The sequence below is a fragment of the Rhizomucor pusillus genome (genome assembly GCF_041956525.1).
Source record: "Rhizomucor pusillus strain CBS 183.67 unplaced genomic scaffold VTP01scaffold_7, whole genome shotgun sequence".
Lineage (NCBI taxonomy): Eukaryota > Fungi > Mucoromycota > Mucoromycetes > Mucorales > Lichtheimiaceae > Rhizomucor > Rhizomucor pusillus.
The window spans coordinates 1,133,716-1,150,561 of NW_027192149.1; the positions used below are offsets into that span (position 1 = coordinate 1,133,716).

General features: G+C 44.4%; 8 protein-coding genes across 8 annotated transcripts; 4 read left to right on the forward strand and 4 right to left on the reverse strand.

Moving 5' to 3' along the window:
* Window positions 1–547: 547 nt before the first annotated feature.
* On the reverse strand, window positions 548–1,012 carry VTP01DRAFT_9929 (uncharacterized protein; the record flags this gene model as incomplete). The annotated part of the gene is made up of 1 exon (XM_069389207.1): window positions 548–1,012. One exon carries the CDS (start codon window positions 1,010–1,012, stop codon window positions 548–550), a length of 465 nt encoding a protein of 154 aa, XP_069240347.1.
* A 947-nt stretch (window positions 1,013–1,959) lies between these two features.
* VTP01DRAFT_9930 (uncharacterized protein) lies at window positions 1,960–2,346 on the forward strand (the record flags this gene model as incomplete). Its single annotated transcript, XM_069389209.1, has 3 exons — window positions 1,960–2,042; window positions 2,097–2,205; window positions 2,257–2,346. The coding sequence occupies 3 exons, from the start codon at window positions 1,960–1,962 to the stop codon at window positions 2,344–2,346; spliced, it is 282 nt and encodes a 93-aa protein (XP_069240348.1).
* A 1,072-nt stretch (window positions 2,347–3,418) lies between these two features.
* VTP01DRAFT_9931 (uncharacterized protein) lies at window positions 3,419–6,034 on the forward strand (the record flags this gene model as incomplete). Its single annotated transcript, XM_069389210.1, has 6 exons — window positions 3,419–4,377; window positions 4,439–4,872; window positions 4,945–5,134; window positions 5,190–5,351; window positions 5,423–5,464; window positions 5,530–6,034. The coding sequence occupies 6 exons, from the start codon at window positions 3,419–3,421 to the stop codon at window positions 6,032–6,034; spliced, it is 2,292 nt and encodes a 763-aa protein (XP_069240349.1).
* Window positions 6,035–6,081: 47 nt separating this feature from the next.
* VTP01DRAFT_9932 (uncharacterized protein) lies at window positions 6,082–6,947 on the reverse strand (the record flags this gene model as incomplete). Its single annotated transcript, XM_069389211.1, has 3 exons — window positions 6,082–6,424; window positions 6,507–6,528; window positions 6,584–6,947. 3 exons carry the CDS (start codon window positions 6,945–6,947, stop codon window positions 6,082–6,084), a joined length of 729 nt encoding a protein of 242 aa, XP_069240350.1.
* A 1,097-nt stretch (window positions 6,948–8,044) lies between these two features.
* Window positions 8,045–8,930, forward strand: VTP01DRAFT_9933 (uncharacterized protein; the record flags this gene model as incomplete). The annotated part of the gene is made up of 2 exons (XM_069389212.1): window positions 8,045–8,438; window positions 8,809–8,930. The coding sequence occupies 2 exons, from the start codon at window positions 8,045–8,047 to the stop codon at window positions 8,928–8,930; spliced, it is 516 nt and encodes a 171-aa protein (XP_069240351.1).
* Window positions 8,931–9,669: 739 nt separating this feature from the next.
* Window positions 9,670–12,361, reverse strand: VTP01DRAFT_9934 (uncharacterized protein; the record flags this gene model as incomplete). Its single annotated transcript, XM_069389213.1, has 6 exons — window positions 9,670–10,069; window positions 11,038–11,112; window positions 11,171–11,462; window positions 11,527–11,863; window positions 11,929–12,000; window positions 12,098–12,361. The coding sequence occupies 6 exons, from the start codon at window positions 12,359–12,361 to the stop codon at window positions 9,670–9,672; spliced, it is 1,440 nt and encodes a 479-aa protein (XP_069240352.1).
* A 582-nt stretch (window positions 12,362–12,943) lies between these two features.
* On the reverse strand, window positions 12,944–13,581 carry VTP01DRAFT_9935 (uncharacterized protein; the record flags this gene model as incomplete). The annotated part of the gene is made up of 2 exons (XM_069389214.1): window positions 12,944–13,012; window positions 13,372–13,581. The coding sequence occupies 2 exons, from the start codon at window positions 13,579–13,581 to the stop codon at window positions 12,944–12,946; spliced, it is 279 nt and encodes a 92-aa protein (XP_069240353.1).
* Window positions 13,582–14,533: 952 nt separating this feature from the next.
* VTP01DRAFT_9936 (uncharacterized protein) lies at window positions 14,534–16,085 on the forward strand (the record flags this gene model as incomplete). The annotated part of the gene is made up of 7 exons (XM_069389215.1): window positions 14,534–14,634; window positions 14,707–14,778; window positions 14,859–14,931; window positions 15,000–15,073; window positions 15,137–15,372; window positions 15,466–15,576; window positions 15,667–16,085. 7 exons carry the CDS (start codon window positions 14,534–14,536, stop codon window positions 16,083–16,085), a joined length of 1,086 nt encoding a protein of 361 aa, XP_069240354.1.
* Window positions 16,086–16,846: the final 761 nt, after the last annotated feature.

Sequence of the window (16,846 nt, forward strand, 5' to 3'; positions counted from 1 at the left end):
TAGAAATCTACGCATTGGCAACTGTGAGTCATGACAATAATTGCAAGAATGTACCGAGCGAGATCAACTTTACCGAAACCAAAGAATACAAATAGCGTGCTGAAAATAATACAGGCGATTCTAAAGCTCGACACGTCAGCTGTTCAAAGCGCTATTATGCTTATGTGACAACTGATCCTTGCTACCTTCCGAGTTGAAATTCTACAAAGAGACACAAAGCCGGTGAATTTACTGAACTAATTCGGAAGAGAATGGCTGCGACAGGTTCATTGCCAGGCAAATGCTGCCTTTTGTCGCTTGCTCACGTTACCTGTAACACACGCACAGAAAAAAAAAGACAGTGTAGTCGGAGCCTCCCAGGTTATGCAAGTGAGAAGAACCAAAAAAAATTGAAGAAACGTCAATGCAAATTGCTTTTTTTGAAAAGAAAGGAAAAAGTGAGCAAAAAATTATAGAACTAATGATTATGTACATCTTTACATGATGGAAAAGGGTATTACAAGTATCAAAGGGGGTAATATACTATCAAGCGAGGCCAGAGTTGCCATTAAGTCTCGGATGCATAATCTATATCGCCATCTTCCTCAAAGTATGCAACGAGGGACTGCTTCGCTTTTGTCATGACAGTCAACTCCACAATGTTATCATTGTCGGGAGTTGAGAAAAACATCAGCGCAGAGTTAACGTCCTCGTCATTGTATCGTTCCCACTCTTCGATCCATTGATCTTGCAGTTCCGTCAATAGCCAGCTGTCGTCCGCTTGCTCTTCGGGTTCGTCGTCCTGGAAGAGCTCATACAAAAACTCATCGTCTTCCGGTTTGCGAGGTGAAGCTGACATTTCTTCCCAGAATCCATCCAAGTATACATCGCCTTGATGGACTGCTTCGTCTTTGGACTGTGGGGCTTGCATTACAAGTTGCTGATGCTCGGTGATAGGCGCGCCGAAAGTGACAGTCACCACCGAGGTGACAAATACTAGCACGCATGAGAAAATCCGTCGCGTTGAAGCCATGATATGTGCGGAAAGGTTGCAAGATAGGATGAGAAACGCGTGCAGTATGGTTTATATAAAAAAATGTCGGACGTTCACAAAGAAGCACGTTTGGCTCTTTTTGCAATTATTGTTGTGATGGTTTCTGAACCTGACGAAAGCAAGAATAGGAAAGTATTAAACCTGAACAAAGGAACCTTTATATATATCCCTTCCCAAATACACCCTAACACATTTACATTCATGATCTTCCTGCTGCCCTTGCCAAAAAGAGAAGTTTACCCCTCCTGCAACAATGCCGGGAGAAAAGAATGGGGGTCATAAGGGGAATGCCCGCGGATGACTTTTATGACAATTCTCCAGACGCAACTCCTATGGGTACCTGCAATGCATCTCCAATATTCCATTCTTAACGATGCTAGTGCTGCGCCGGTGGGAACACGCACAGGCCCAGAAATGCTGCAGGAACCCAAACCTGCGCTCTTTCCATGCATGTAAATCCTTTTGCCGTGTTTATTCGCCACTGAGCACAAACTGCATGAGATAGTATCACGGTGACTAGGGTGCTGGAGGCTGTCAATGGAAACTGAGACTGGACCTCGGCAATCATTCTTGATAGGCCAGATCGTCACTGTAGATGACAAGAGCTTGATAGTTATTTCAGAAAAAATAAGGAGGTTGTAAAAAGGAGGCATGCCCATCAGACACTGTTACTGCGCGCTTCCAAAGATTTGCAATGTGTTGTGATGCTGTTTAGGTTACACACAACCACGTACAATGCTAATCTTTGCAACTAGGAACAATCCACGACATGCAGCGCCCTTGTGGTGTCTCGCTTCTTTCAAGTTTTAGCTTTAACATATTATAGTGGAGGTAGGCCGTAATATTTATTTGTTACATTTGCGTCAGCCTAATACATGCCTTACTCTTTCATTGCAACTACATACGCATACGTCTAAGATGCTCCTATGCTTGGTTGCTGTGTGCATAACACCTGTAGCTGGCAGCTTGAAAAGCATGCAATATTTCGCGAAGAAATGGAAGGGATGCTGTAAGATCAGGGCAATAGTGATATGCATGCTTGTTTTCTCACAGTGACGATCAGCTCGCCACCCTTCACGAACTATTCAAAACTTTGGAAAAACGGCTTCGTAGACCCCCCTACAACACAGCGGATCCAACGGGAAAAGATTTTGCTACAGCATTTACGCTTGGTAAGTCTGTATTCTAAGCCTCGATGAATCTGTGAATTGAGCATACTATAGGAGTTGTCGTCAGCTCTGGATGCTTACATGCCATGCTGTTCTTCCCAGTTATTAGAGTTGACCATCTTTTGTTTGAAGCTAATCAATTGATAGATTCTTCTCATAAGTTTCTACAATCCAGCTCTGTGTTGAAATATTCGTCGAAGTCGTCATTCTCTAAACCAAAGAGAAGTACCTTTCCAGAATGGATCTGTTGAATCCTTGTTGAATTCGAGATTATACGACCTGTTAATATCTGTCTACTCGTAACTGTGTCAATCTACAGTATTGAACACCATCTGCGGGATAATTCCTCTTGCCATTTGTATTCAAAGCGATCTTCTTCCCATCCTTGTCATCAGGTGAGAATGTCTTTGGTATGCCTTTGATCCATCCCCTGGCTTTTTGAACGCTCCACGCGAAGCTTACAGAGGCCGTTAATGGAAATGTACATATGATAATGTTCTTAGTGTAGACAATTTATCCGACGTTCTGAGCGCTTTGACAGGATTTTAACAAGATCGATGTCATCTAATTATTTTATTGTGGACTTTCTTTGCCTTCCTTCAGAGCTACCTTAAAATTGCTGTTTAATCGCTCAAGACAATCTCTGTATCCTCATTTTCTATTATTCAATTACGAAAAATGCTACTCAACAGATCGGTAAAAGGTAAGAATATATGGGAATACGAGTAGCAGCTGTCAAAGAGTTCGCTTTATAATCTTTAGGCCGCAGTTAAAAGGCGTTTTAAAGAATATTTTCTTGTAGACCTTCCCCGACGTAGTTCATTTGACGAGAAGATTCTGGTATACTCGCCTGCTCTCTGCAATAACTTGACCGTTCCAGTTTTAAGTCGAAAAATTTCTTAAAGATCATATGTTAACAATCTGCATGTGTTTTCAATTCAGGTCAAGTCTCATGAACGATGACTGGTACTTTTACGTATGAATGACTGCGCTAATAATCTCAAGACAAGATGGATTCGCAGAAGCACAAGTTTGCCGAACTGCTTCACCATCGATCGTTTTTGTTTACGTTCCAGATTAATGAGGGGCTTAATCTTTCCTTAACCACGCATATCTATTTTCTCCGTTGTTAGTGTGAGAACATACATCTGCAAAAACTTATTCGGTCTCCACGATCTCTGCACCTGTTTTTTTCTTTTTTCCACTCGACTGATCCATGTTGTTTGGCATAATCATTCTCCAATGTCTATTTTTACTGTTAACACCGCATGCTTACTGTCAACAATCGCAAAAATTGTTACAGTCCAAGTATCCTGACACCAAGTTCGTACAGTACGATCTAGAAAAATTTCTGAACAACAAAGGCTTCGCACCCGATGGCAACCTGGATGATCTAGGCAACCATTTCGTGTGCGACTCGGTCAAAAGCAACAGCGTCCAAATTGGCACGATCCCATACACAATATCTAAAAAGGCTCATCGGGACAATGCGTTCGCGCAGGGTCAAGTTATCACTGTCAATGAATCTCTTGGGGCCCTTTATCTTTTAGTCACGGCCTCCCACGGTCCCGTACGAGCACAAATTGTCGTAACATATCAGGATGGCAGCACCACCTCGACGTTGCTGCAGGTCCCAGACTGGCAAGTCGCAAAAATCACAACGTACGATGCAATATCGTGCACGGTTAACACTGGCGCAACCGGGTATTTGCTGTCGATGGCGGTCTACATTGATCCGAAAAAGCCAGTGTCACATCTCACGTTACCTTATGCATCAGGCACCCTTCGTCCCACGCTACACTTGTTCGGTCTCACCGGGGTCACGTCTACCGCGGCTCACGTTGTCTCGGCTGTGGCCACATCTGACTTTGATGAACAACAAGAAACAAGCAGCAGGTGCCAATACATTAAAGTTAGGGTACACAATACCGGGACCCAGTGGTTGCAAGATATCAAAGTCGAAATATCAGGCCCTTTGCTCAAAACCAAACAGCCCGGGAAAATCACAAAGTTGGCGCCCGGCTCCATCTCACAGTCACGTGCCTTGATACACACATTGCGCCGAAAACCGACGCCTACGGCTGTTTTTGTGCGACTTTACAAGGATGAGATCTTGCTTGACGAGCAGGTAGTCACTGTAAACATAGGCTTTGATGATTACAGTGCTACGCAAGAGTAAGTATCATTCTGGTATGCCGACCCAGTTGCCCAATACGTATTGATAAGGATAACGTAGATCTCTGTCGCAGCACGGGGCGCCCAAATGGTATCAGGATGCAAAGTTTGGGATTTTCATACATTGGGGCGTGTATTCTGTTCCAGCATACGCACCACCGTATCAATACGCGGAGTGGTACTGGTATCAGCTGCATCAAGTGGACGGACCGACGTATCTTCACCATCAAGACGTGTACGGAACATCCTTTGAATACGACGACTTTATCAAGCAATGGGACCCTGCTCACTTTGACGCTGCAAAGTGGCTGCAGGTTGTTAACGCAAGCCAAGCGACATATTTTGTGTTTACAACGAAACATCACGACGGCGTTGCACTGTTTGATACAAAGGTCACAGGGCGATCAAGTGTCCACTTTAAGGGCCGAGATTTTGCAAAAGAGATATTCGAAACGGCAAAGGAGCAATACCCGCATTTAAAACGTGGATTCTACTGCAAGTATTACATGCAAACGAATACCTTTATTTGATAACTGCAATGCTAAATTATAAATGTGAATTCAACAGTCTCTATACCAGAGTGGTATCATCCCAGCTATCACGATAGCTGGCTTGGATGGCACGGCCCTCCATTGAATCCGTTTACAGGTGCGCAGGCACCATACACGGGTGCACCTCCGGTCGGTGATTTTGTGAACGATGTTCAATTGCCTCAAGCGCTTGAACTTATCGACAACTACCAGCCAGATATATTTTGGTAAGAATAAGGCTGTTTTCAGTGCTCGTTGTTTTCTGACGAGGTTTCAACATAGGTGTGATATTGGCGGCATCAATAATTCGAGCGTGTGGCAATCTCATTATTTTAACAGTGCGAGGATTCAAGGGAAACAAGTGGTCATCAACGATCGCTGTGGAAACGGAATATGGGATTTTGCCACGGTGGAATATCGCCAGGTGTTTGACCCACCTCCCACGTAAGTAAAGAAAAACCTGAATGATCTTATAATTAATGCTCAATATCTGCTTGCGACGACATTTTATGTAGCACTTGGGAATCCACGCGCGGTATCGATCCATTCTCATTCGGGTATGCAAATATTACAACTCTTAAATTGCTGCTATCAAAGAAACTCACTATTATCTCCAATGCAGATACAATCGAGCGACGAGTTTAGATAGGTATACAAGTACCACTGCATTGATTCAAGAGCTTGTCAACGTAGTTGCCAAGGGAGGAAACTTGTTGCTAAACATCGGTCCAGAGGGCTCAGGACGCATCCCAGATGTCATGGTGGATCGGCTTGTTGGCATAGGTCAATGGCTTCAAAAGGTTCATCCGAGTATATTCGATTCCGAGCCTTACTGGGTGACGCCTGAAGATGACAAGGATCCGGGACAGCAACTGCGTTTCACTGTGAAACGTGATGGATCAGCGTTTTACATTTTCAGTCTACAAAGACCCGTAGCTGAACGCGTGTTCATCAAAGCACCTGTCCCCTACATACATCCACGTATGCAAGCGTCACTGCTTGCAGACAAAAAGGTGCCTTTGAATTGGAACATGCACAGTAACGGCAGGCTCGTCCTTTACGTGCCAAACTCAGCACTTGATCGAGCAGAGCATGTTTGGGTCTTTGAATTAAGCGCGCCATGCTAGAGTGAACGAGCAAAGACCCCTTGCTTAGTTTTCTATCATCATTTATTTTACTTGCTCTCATCATTGTCATTCTTGTTCTTATCATCTTCTTGTTTGTTATTATTGGTTGTACTACTATTGTTCCTGCTACCACTGTCCGATTGAATTCTAGTCTTGATCCCCTTGTACAGAGCATCCAGTGTCTTATTTGCATGATTTCTAAGTGTTTCCAAATGCCGGCTATCCGTTGCTGTCTCGTAAGCCTTGCGGAAAAATGCTGTCTGGGATCCATCCGACCAAGATTCCTTGTAAAAGTCGATTCCTTCCTTGGAGACCTTGGCAATGCGCTCGGCTCCGCGGTAGAGACGTTCCAGCTGCTCAGCAAGATCAACTTGATAATCCACTTCCTTCCTAGAGAGATATAGACAGTTCCTCTGAGTTAATGATACACGTATCGAGAACAGCAAGAGGTGAGCATATTAAGAACACTTGCTTGTCATCTGCACTTTGTATATCTAATAATCATGAGCATCTGCTTCTGAAGCTCCTGTTTGCCTTTATGCAGTCTACCTTGCACCGGGTATGGTCCGCTCACTATCGAGTAACCTTTCAAAGGATTCCACGACTGCGCTGCCAACTGGTCACCGCGTAGCTCAGCTTCTCTTGTGTCCTTTTCTTTCTCCTTTGCTGAGGGAACCCAGGTACGCCGTAAGCATAATCTAGAGCAATCGGCTTCATGTTCAGGTCGGGAAGGCTTTGCGCAGCGTCTCAAGCACCATTCGTCCCAATCGCGAGCATTGATAGTTCTATATGCAAGAAAATGCTTCACGAGAGGAGGGAGATTCCTGTTGCTACCGCCAGCGTTGCTGTCCTGGTCGGTGTCCTTGGCAGGCTGTTGTGTCGAGGATGGTGGTTCCTTGGTGGATCCAGGCATGGTAATAGTTGAAGAGACCGTGGAGACTGAAATTCTCCTCCGCTTGGATGGTTATTGAATCGCATGAAGTGCATGAAATGAGCATTGAACTGAGTATTTATTTATCCAGAATCTAAAAGATTTGATATATTACTGCGTAGATGACTGGCTGATTTGTAAAATTCAAGCTTTTTGTTGAGTACGCTTGTCTTGTCGTTTGAAACAACATAGAGGTTTGCCACTAATAAGTCGAGAAGGACACTCTCGCTGGTGAACATTCCATGACTTGGCTTGTTCGAGTCCCGTCAGTGAAAAATTGGTATTTGAAGAGGCTCACATAATATGTCTCCAAAGGGGGCTGCGAAGAAGTCCACACATCTTCCTTCTACAGTTACTTTTTTCTTTGTCGAACGAACCTTTCCATTCTACAAAGCTACTATACTTCATTGCCAAACGGACTACTGCGGAGTTCGAGAAAGATCTGCAAGTCTCCAACCCCACATACACTCTTTCCATAAAGTAATGCCGCCCCAGTGAAAATTGATGTCGCATTTTGTCAAAAATCAAATTCGCGTTTCCCAAACATAGATGTCGTGCGCTTACAAATGCGTCAGTTGACGTAGTGCAGACTGAGGATATGGTACTAAGCTCTCCGAGCCGCAGTCGAAACGGAGTCAACCAGAATTGACTTAGGCACGACAGTCAATCAAAGTATCACACCACACACATTTCAAAATGGATAACCAATTTCTCTATGAAGATGGGCAAGGCAACGTCGTTATAATCTCGGATGTTTTTTTGTCCGCTGGCAGTCTATACGTCTACATGATGTCCTGGAAAATAGTCCCCTCCCGAATGACGAGAGGAATCCCGGAAGACAACCGGAGATTGGGACATCGTAGATATCCTAAGCGTCCGTAGATTTCTCAAGGGCGATCCTATGTCTCGTAGGATGGAATAGTTTTAAAGGACGTCGGTTGGTCGGCAACAGAGACGGTAGCCCGATTGTCTATCGATGGACATAAGGACATGGACGACCTTCACTGTTCCCTGTACCAACTGTTTCAAATAACGGTTCCATACCCATTCCAATACTTGTTCCCATACTTACTGTTACCATGATTATGCTAACTTTCGGACAAGCCGCATGCCTCGTCCTTGGAGAGCCTCCAGAAAACCAACAAGAAGCCATCGAATACTTTCGGAGTAGTCGTCTTACTGTGATCTATCTATACGGCGAAGACCCACTACTAAGACCAGTTGCTATTGGGAAAAAAGTGCAGGAGCTAAATCCTTATCTTTACCGTGCTTATCCTGAGACAATACCATCCACCCCTAGCGTGTCATCATTACCCAGCATACCCAGTGAGACAACTCCCTCTACTGCTGCTGAGATACAAAGCAACTCACAACCATCGACCGTGTCCGTTCAGTGTGCATCTAGTGGTATCCGACCACCAGCGCCATCATCGACTACGTCATGCAAAGCACCGTTGTTAAAGCGAAATAAAGGTCAGTTTTCACTATGGTTTCATATTACTTGGCTAAATACTCTGTTTATTGTACACAGAAGTTTTCGAGGTCGCCCCTTTCCCTCTCACTCGAGAGAGATTATGTCAATCATGAATACAATCGCTACCCCCAACGACCCTCAAAATGGCGATTATTATGCTCACTCAACACAGCCAATTCGAACTACTCCGGGAGATGTTACCGGGGCTTGAAAATCACTGGTCGGCACGGCGATTAAACCTTCTGGGAAAAGAACGATTGTGGGACAAAACAGAAAAAGAGTACGTCAATGGACTACGGGTAAATGCTCGAAACTATGGGTGGTAAAACCTGAGCTTCGAGGTAATTCATGCTATTTTCTGCTCTTCAGTTGTATCTGTTGCTCACATCATCTGCAGCGTTTACAGTTTCGAATACGGAGACATTGCATCAATTTTGGCATTATCTCAAGCAGGATCCGAATACGTGGATCACGGTTGGATACGCTCGTAAATTTCTCACGAAGGAAACCGAATCGACAAGAAAACGACTATTTCAAATAAAGTTTGAACACTTTACTTGACAGGAAAATGTGAACGGGTGTACGTTACCCTCTGCTGGAACGCGATTCTCCTCGTGCAGAAAATTAGTTGCCGCAGCTAGAAGGTTGCCATTTCGATATTAATGGTAAGCTCCATCACATCTTTACAGTTCAGTTGTGTCCGTAAAAGTTACTGAACATTTTGCAAAAGATTTTACCCGACTTCTCCACTATTTTTTTTATATGTATAAAGGTTTATTCGGCGATGGACAAGACGTCTATTGGTGGTAAGCCAAAGATAAATGGGAAAAATAAAATACCGTTAAATGACTAAGCTCTATAGATCAACTATTAAACAGAGTCATACAAGACTTCTAGCTTGGGCAATGCGGATGGAGGCAGCAATCGCTTCTGCGGCAACTGCATTATTGTCAAACGAGACTTCGTCGAAAACATGTCGCCAATGAGCTTTCCATATCGATGCGATCGTACATGCAACGATATGGGTCCATTCTAGGTTGAAGTGCGGAAGAACCTTATAGCGAATGATACGGACGTGCAGAATATCTCGACAGGCCAGAGATCGTTGCTGAGTTAAGAGTTTTTGACAAACTTGAGACCAAATGATCGACTTCAACGGACAGGTAAGGAGGAAATGCTGTTGGGATTCAGGTTGGTGACAAAGCGGACACACAGGAGAAGGAAAACGATTCAGTAATATCTTGTAGAGATTTCTCGACAAGGAAGCTTGCCATGGAGGTTTCTGTAAAGGATAGTGCGGGCGTGATGAGGTATGGACACTTTCCAAAAGTCCTTCCAGGCGGCAGCAAAGCCTCGAGGATATGATTCTGGTAGATCTTTCCACGGAATCAGAAGGCTTCGGCGAAATTCTTTGCGAGTCAGTGTTTCCAAGCCTGAACCACCTCGTGTCAAAGGATGGACAATATTTCCAGCAGCGGCGGTTATCGGATGATTAAGAAGTCGATAGAAAAAAGTCTTAAGTTGCCATTTTCCTGCGAGTAGAGCCAGAGAAAAGGCTTGGATTTGCTGTCGATGTTGGAGGCGTTCGTCGCGGTGCTTCAGGCGAAACGTGCGGTCAACCGGATCAAAGCTATAAGCATGGTGGACTGCCACTAAAAACCAGGGTGAATGGTAGATTGGTGAGATTGGCAGGTCCGCGTTTAACGACCATATGACCTAAATGCAAGGCTTGTACAGAGAATACCGAGAAGTTAGACCATTCCACTTGTAGCCTTAACAGGTCAGCGGCGCGAAAGAAGGAGCGGAAAGGGCCTAAGCGAGACCCCAGGCTTGTCCTCAAGGCTGGAAATATAAGGGGCAAAGACGTGTCGATGGACGCACAGGCGGATTTGAGGGTATATTCGAGGATAGGTAAAACAAAGCACGGGGAGTTTGAGACTCGACTTCTCCTCTATACACAAAAGCAGATCCGATTGGTAGTCAAAGACTACGCTGGGCCAGGAGATTGTGGTTATCCATGGACATGCCATTGAAATAATCGGTCGATTCGATCTTCTAGAAAAAGGGGCAACCGCAAAGTTCAACTGCAGAAAACAAGCAGTCCGTAGATCAATTTGAATACAGTACATATCGTCTTCACTATGTCAGCAACTTTTTCTGCCTCTTTTTGACCCTCTTTTTGACCTTGTCCGCATCTCTGTCAGCGACCATTACTTTGAGCATACCTTCGGATCGAATTTATATATACAGCAGATCCACTTGCATTCGACTTGACTCCAATGCACTGTGCTGATTGACATTAAGAAGCGTAGCTCACTTCCTTGGAAACGATCCAACGAAAAAGCAGGTGACCCCTTTTCGTTGACTCTAACCAAGTTGTACTTCCAGTACTGTAATAAAGAACCACCTGCCGATTTGGCCGTTGTAACAACATTTACACTGAAGCATGCTCTGATGTGTGCCCATATGATTAAAACATTACTATCAAGCAACATTTCTTTTAAATTTTTTTAATTGTCTGTTATACACCTATTTTGAGACTGTAGCTCATATTCATAGATCAACCTAGATTCAGATGCCTGACCCATTGTCACTGACCTTGGGAGCAATTGTGCATCCAACTCTGTAAATTTCGTAGTGAGAAGCATATCAGAGCTGCTCTCTGTTACGACACTGATCTAAGCACTTATGGGAATGAGAGACAAAACCTTCAAAATCGCTCAACCTTAACCTGTTGGATGCTTCAGTAATTCTAGTCATCAGTGTCTCTTTCTCCAAAAGCCTGTTCCGTTTAACTTCGCTCTTAACGACTGGCCAGAACTGCTCGATGGGGTTGAGCTCAGGTGAATATGATGGAAGATAAGCATACCGATATCTCCGAGACTTAATGTACTTTTGAATATCCTCAGATTTGTGGATAGGGACATTATCCATTACCAGATAATGGCCCTTCATGTGTGGATACTTATCCATCTCGTCCATTGTAGCCTTCAGAAAGCTCAGGTAATGTCCTGTCACAGTCCCTATGCTTGTAAGATCAGCATGACCTCCTCGTTTTCTTGGCCGGCAGCTGTGGAAGTCTTTAACTGCATTTAAGTAGATTTGAGGCAGAGATAGCGGCCAATATAGTGGTCGTCTTGGCTTGTGTTATGGAGACTGTGACCACTGCAGGTGAGCCTTTCTTTGACCAGGCCATGCTGCGCTTCATATTAATATGGAAGGCAGACCCATCCAGAAAGACACAGTTTTTCCTAAAGTCCATGTCAGTAGTCTCCCGTTTACGGACCCAACCAAGGCGCTCTTGGATCTTGGCCTCGCTGTTCCTGTCCACAGGTTGGAACCGGGCTTTTTTCAGTGTCAAGTTGCACTGCTTCCTCACGAATTCATAGAGAGTGCTCTTCGAGACTTCAAGTCCCTCAAACTTCTGAAGCAGCCGCTCCATTAGCTGCTCTAGTACAACTGAAGGGTTCTCATCAACTCTAAGATGACCTTCTTATGCTCCTCGATGAGAATACGCAGGCGGCCATTCTTTTTATGCTTCTTGAAGATGCTGTCAGGGTCCTATTCATATTAGGTGGCCCATCTCTGCGCCGTACGAACATGGATTCCCAGCTGCTTCGCAGCAGCTGATGCACTCAGAACCTTCTCAAAACCTCACTTTGTCCTTGTCAGAGTAGAGTGTATATTCTCGCTTAACAGTAGCTTCTGTCATGTGAACATCTGTGTCCTTTGGTTCATCAGTTTGCATAGCAACGGGTTCACGGTCGCTCTCACGAGGCATATTGCACAAATACTGCGTGTGCCAGCTCACTGTTTCAAGAGCGTACGTCTCCTCGACCACAAAATAATCCGTGGGTTCAGAGCTGCCATATTCATCAACGACGTTGCCTTGCCCATCTTCATAGAGAAATTGGTTATCCATTTTGAAATGTGTGTGGTGTGATACTTTGATTGACTGTCGTGCCCAAGTCAATTCTGGTTGACTCCGTTTCGACTGCGGCTCGGAGAGCTTAGTACCATATCCTCAGTCTGCACTACGTCAACTGACGCATTTGTAAGCGCACGACATCTATGTTTGGGAAACGCGAATTTGATTTTTGACAAAATGCGACATCAATTTTCACTGGGGCGGCATTACTTTATGGAAAGAGTGTATGTAGCTTGATGCCATCAAAGTGGCGTCGGATCAACTCTAACTGTCCATCATCTCCGAGCATGCACTCTCCTAGCAATTTGGCGAGCAAACTGGGAACAAATCTTTGATAATACGCCATTTCAGCCCACAGTCATTGCTACCAAAGCGATTGGGATGATACATAAGATCGTAGAAGAACAGCAGCTAATGTGCTAATACACAGACTTTTCACTTTTTTCCATTGTGTCGATAGGTGTTGGCAAAATGCTACACCTGAATAAACACCTTGAATAGAATAATAAAAAAATCAGAGTGGCGTCGGATCTGAAAGCTTGCACGCTACTAGCCATCTGGCGGGCACATTGGGCGTCAGTCTTCGACGAAAAGCTCTCTGTCCCGAAGGTGGTAGCTGAAAAAGCCACGTCCTTGATCTTGAAGCTAGCCAAGGAGCAGAATACAGGTCTTTAGTTTTAGCTAATAGCAATCAGATACTTAGAAGCGTAGTGTTGGCCTAGTTAGCCACACGTGAATAAAACATCATACAAAAAATCGGAGTGGCGTTGGTGTTCTGGCACGTCGCCGGAAGCAGCCGAAAAAAGGGGATGATCGACATTGGATATCATTGTTGTTCCTGTTGTGTTTGATGTTATTTTGTCAAAATGAGGCACGCCACTGAGGGAGGGGAATGATGTTTCAAAATGTCATGTTAACGGCAGGTTTTCCCAAAATTGTCAAGCGTGAAAAAGGTGACTTCAAAACTGTGTAGTGTTTTAACTTCACTGGTCACATGCTGCTACCTGACTACTAACGACATCTTCATCCGTCAAATGAAGCGCGTGAGCAAACAGAGCATAAAAATTTCCGAGTTGCACGGTAGCGTTGTCAAACTCGCCTTCAGGGAAAAGAACCGATTTGATGCTGATCAATTTGGGAGAAATCAGATAATGAAGAAGCAGCGCGATGATAGCCATATTGCATACGAGCAAAAGGCCAAACGTAGAGGGCATCTAACTCTTCGATAATCACGCCATCAATTGTCAAAACTTTCAGCAACGGTAAAATAAAAGATGATGCTTCCGCGCATATACTTCAGATTTCTGGATTTGAGCGATGCCGATCATGTATGCTCGTTGATACACACGTTTCTCTCCATGCAAAAATCATACACATTATGACTTACGAAAATTATCCTTCGTCGATTTTTATTTACCAGGAATCGCTCATCCCAAAGTGAAAATGCTCCTTGTGTTCTTCATATCAAATACTATGTCGCAATTCTTACAAGTATGTATGACCTTCCATCCATTTCTCAGGCATGTGTTGCACAAGGTTTGGATTTTCATTGGAAAAGAAAAAGAACATATCCTCGTGGTGCTCACCCTGACGGAATTTCTGCAAAAGTCATAACACCGATGTGAATTTTCTTTTGTATGTGAATCTGGGATGTGCGACAAACGTGTCAAGAAAGAAAGCGCGGATAATACGCCGCCCGTGTGCACGTTGTTGGAGGTCGTTAAAAATAGTAGTGCCTCGGCGTTCCTCGGACAAGAAAACGATCTACGAGGCATCCGTCAAAGCGGGTTGGTACGTGCGTAGTCCGCTAAGCAAGAAAAGCCCGATATCTGAGAAACTGGTGCTGCTATATGGCGGCTGATGCAATCGCTATGCAACAAGGGCTTGCCTTGTATTGAAATCATTGTATATCCCGCGGAGAGAGAGTGTGTGCATATCCCTCTCCCCCCACTCAAACAGACCACTACCCCCTTGTTTGGCCCTTTCGGCCTTTTTTCCTCGACGTGCCTTTTCTGGAAGAAGCACAAAGCACCAATCAGAGCCAAGGACCCCGGACCCTCGTTCCCAAAAAAATCAGCCGTTTGCATTGCCAGGATCCTTATATAAACCGTGTTTCCATCTGCTTCCTCAAGATCTTTTGAATTTATTTTCCTTTCTATCCAAGCCATGTTCGCGTACGCGTATCCAACTTTTCGAAACAACAATTACCCGCTAGCGCAAACAAAGGAACCTGCCACTGAGCAACCTGAAGCGCCATCATCCGTCATGTAAGTAAATCCTTGTCTTTTAAATGTTTCAACAGAGCATTTTGATATTAATCAGCAAATTGTGCTCTGCAGTTACGACAATGGCTCTTTCATTTATCCCCGTATCAAGACCCACCACGGTGTAAAGACAACCATCCAGCACTGGTAAGTAGACTCCAAAGCTGGGGACATGAACATGGAAACCGCGGAACCGTGGGATAACATGTTTGCTGTTCAATGAACAGGCAATTGCGAAACCTTATTCGATGCCCAACTTCTCACACAATTCTTCATCCCATTCAGAATGGTCTCAACATCGTAAGTATGAAGGAGAAGAGGAAAAGAGGAAGTTTTGAGTATGAGTTCTGATGAAACATCCCATTTAGTATGATTCCAAGACTGGTCAAGATACGCCTCTCCTTAGCGACCTGTCATTTACACCGACTGCCATTGATGCTGGGTAAGCAAAAGTTGTGGCATGGCAGGCGCGTAAACAAACTGTTTCTCACGGTCGTGATGATAGTTATGGCTACATTGCTTTGGCTGGACAGCGTGGGATGGTCATGTTAAGGTCCTTGACGAGCGATTGGTCTCGTGACTTTACTGCAGGCCCTGGCATCAATAACTCTGTAAGCCTCTCGAGATACAGAGATCAAATCCGAGTGATCGTATGCAATAATGACCATACTGTAACAGTGATGACTGTGCCAGACATGGTCAAGATTGCGACGATCAAGATGGCATGCGCGATCAATCACAGTAAGTTATTGTTGGGTTCTATCTGATTGCATATATAGAATTTAAAATTAACCTTGTGCTTCTCTCCCTCACCTTCGTCTGCACTGTATTTAGCTTCAGTGAGTCCCGATGGCCGAAAAATGCTTATGGTTGGTGACAATGGAAAAGCGTACATGTACAATGTAACGGAATCTGGTGAATTTGAGGAAGGATCGTCCTACCAAGGTAAATTAATCCTTAAAATTTCTTATTATGCGCTTCTTTTGCCTTCTCTCCTGTCCAACTGCATTTACTCACACATATATCAATTCAAAGTTTCAGATGAACCGGCCCTGTCATGTGCATGGAACCACTCATCCGAAAAATTCGCCATTGCCAGTCAGGATGGATATGTGACAGTATACTCGACTCTCAGAAGCGAGCCCCTGTGCAGGATCCAGTCATCCGAGACACGAAAGACCAGAAAGGCACCACGGAGTATACAATTCAGCAACGGACCCCTCGATTTGCTCGTTTATGCAGAACATGTTTCAACCGTCAACATCGTCGACACCCGGACTTTTGAAACTCGACAAATCGTGCGCCTTTCACCCTCCGACGTCGACTACCACGTTACGGGCTTTTCCTTCTCCCCTGACAACAGAGCCATCTACGTGGGTCTGGAAGACGCCATCGTAGAGCTGAATGTTGATGTCTGTGCACGACGGAGATTCGCTGAACCGTCGTTGCTGTAAACTTCAACGAATTTGCTACTTTATTCTGTAGTATAGCATACCCGCGAGCATGTTAGCCGCCTAGTTACCCCGTACATTTCTTTATTTTTTTACTTGTCTTGTCTCTTATCTTGCATTGTACATTTTCATCTTTAGCATCTAATCTGCATCTCTTCTATTTCCTTTTTTGACTTCGTGGTTACCTCTGTGTGCTCTTTTTTGGGGGAACGGTCACCGCGGCTCAGATGACTGCTGTTCTTCTAAATCAAATTGAAAGAGACTACCACAGCGACTACCCCAGCTTGAGGTGAATCTCAAAGAGCGACTGCGTTGCGCTTTTGAGATTTCGGACCGACATCTTGGCAAGAGCGCAAGTTCAAGCTCCCTAGCCAACACAATACCACTAAATAAACAGCAATAAAGAGCTGGTCTGCTTCCTAAAAGTTACACATGATCCACATATTCTCGACAAATCGCATATTTCGATGGGACATACAGTGTCTATGTTGGAATAAAGAATTCACTATGTTGAGAATATCATGCTACGTGTCAATGATGAACACATGAGCGCGTGCTAATATTTACTTCATCTTGGCCCATCCACGAGTAGCGGAATATACCTTTTTGCTCGTTGATAATATACTGTCAAATCTGCTAGATCGCTGATACTGCCAGAACTTTAAAGCGCATATCACCAAGGAATGTCGAATCTTTGTTATTTCCCCTCTAATCGATTAGTAGTTGTAGGTCGTGAAGCGTGAAATTTAGCACCTACGTAAGAC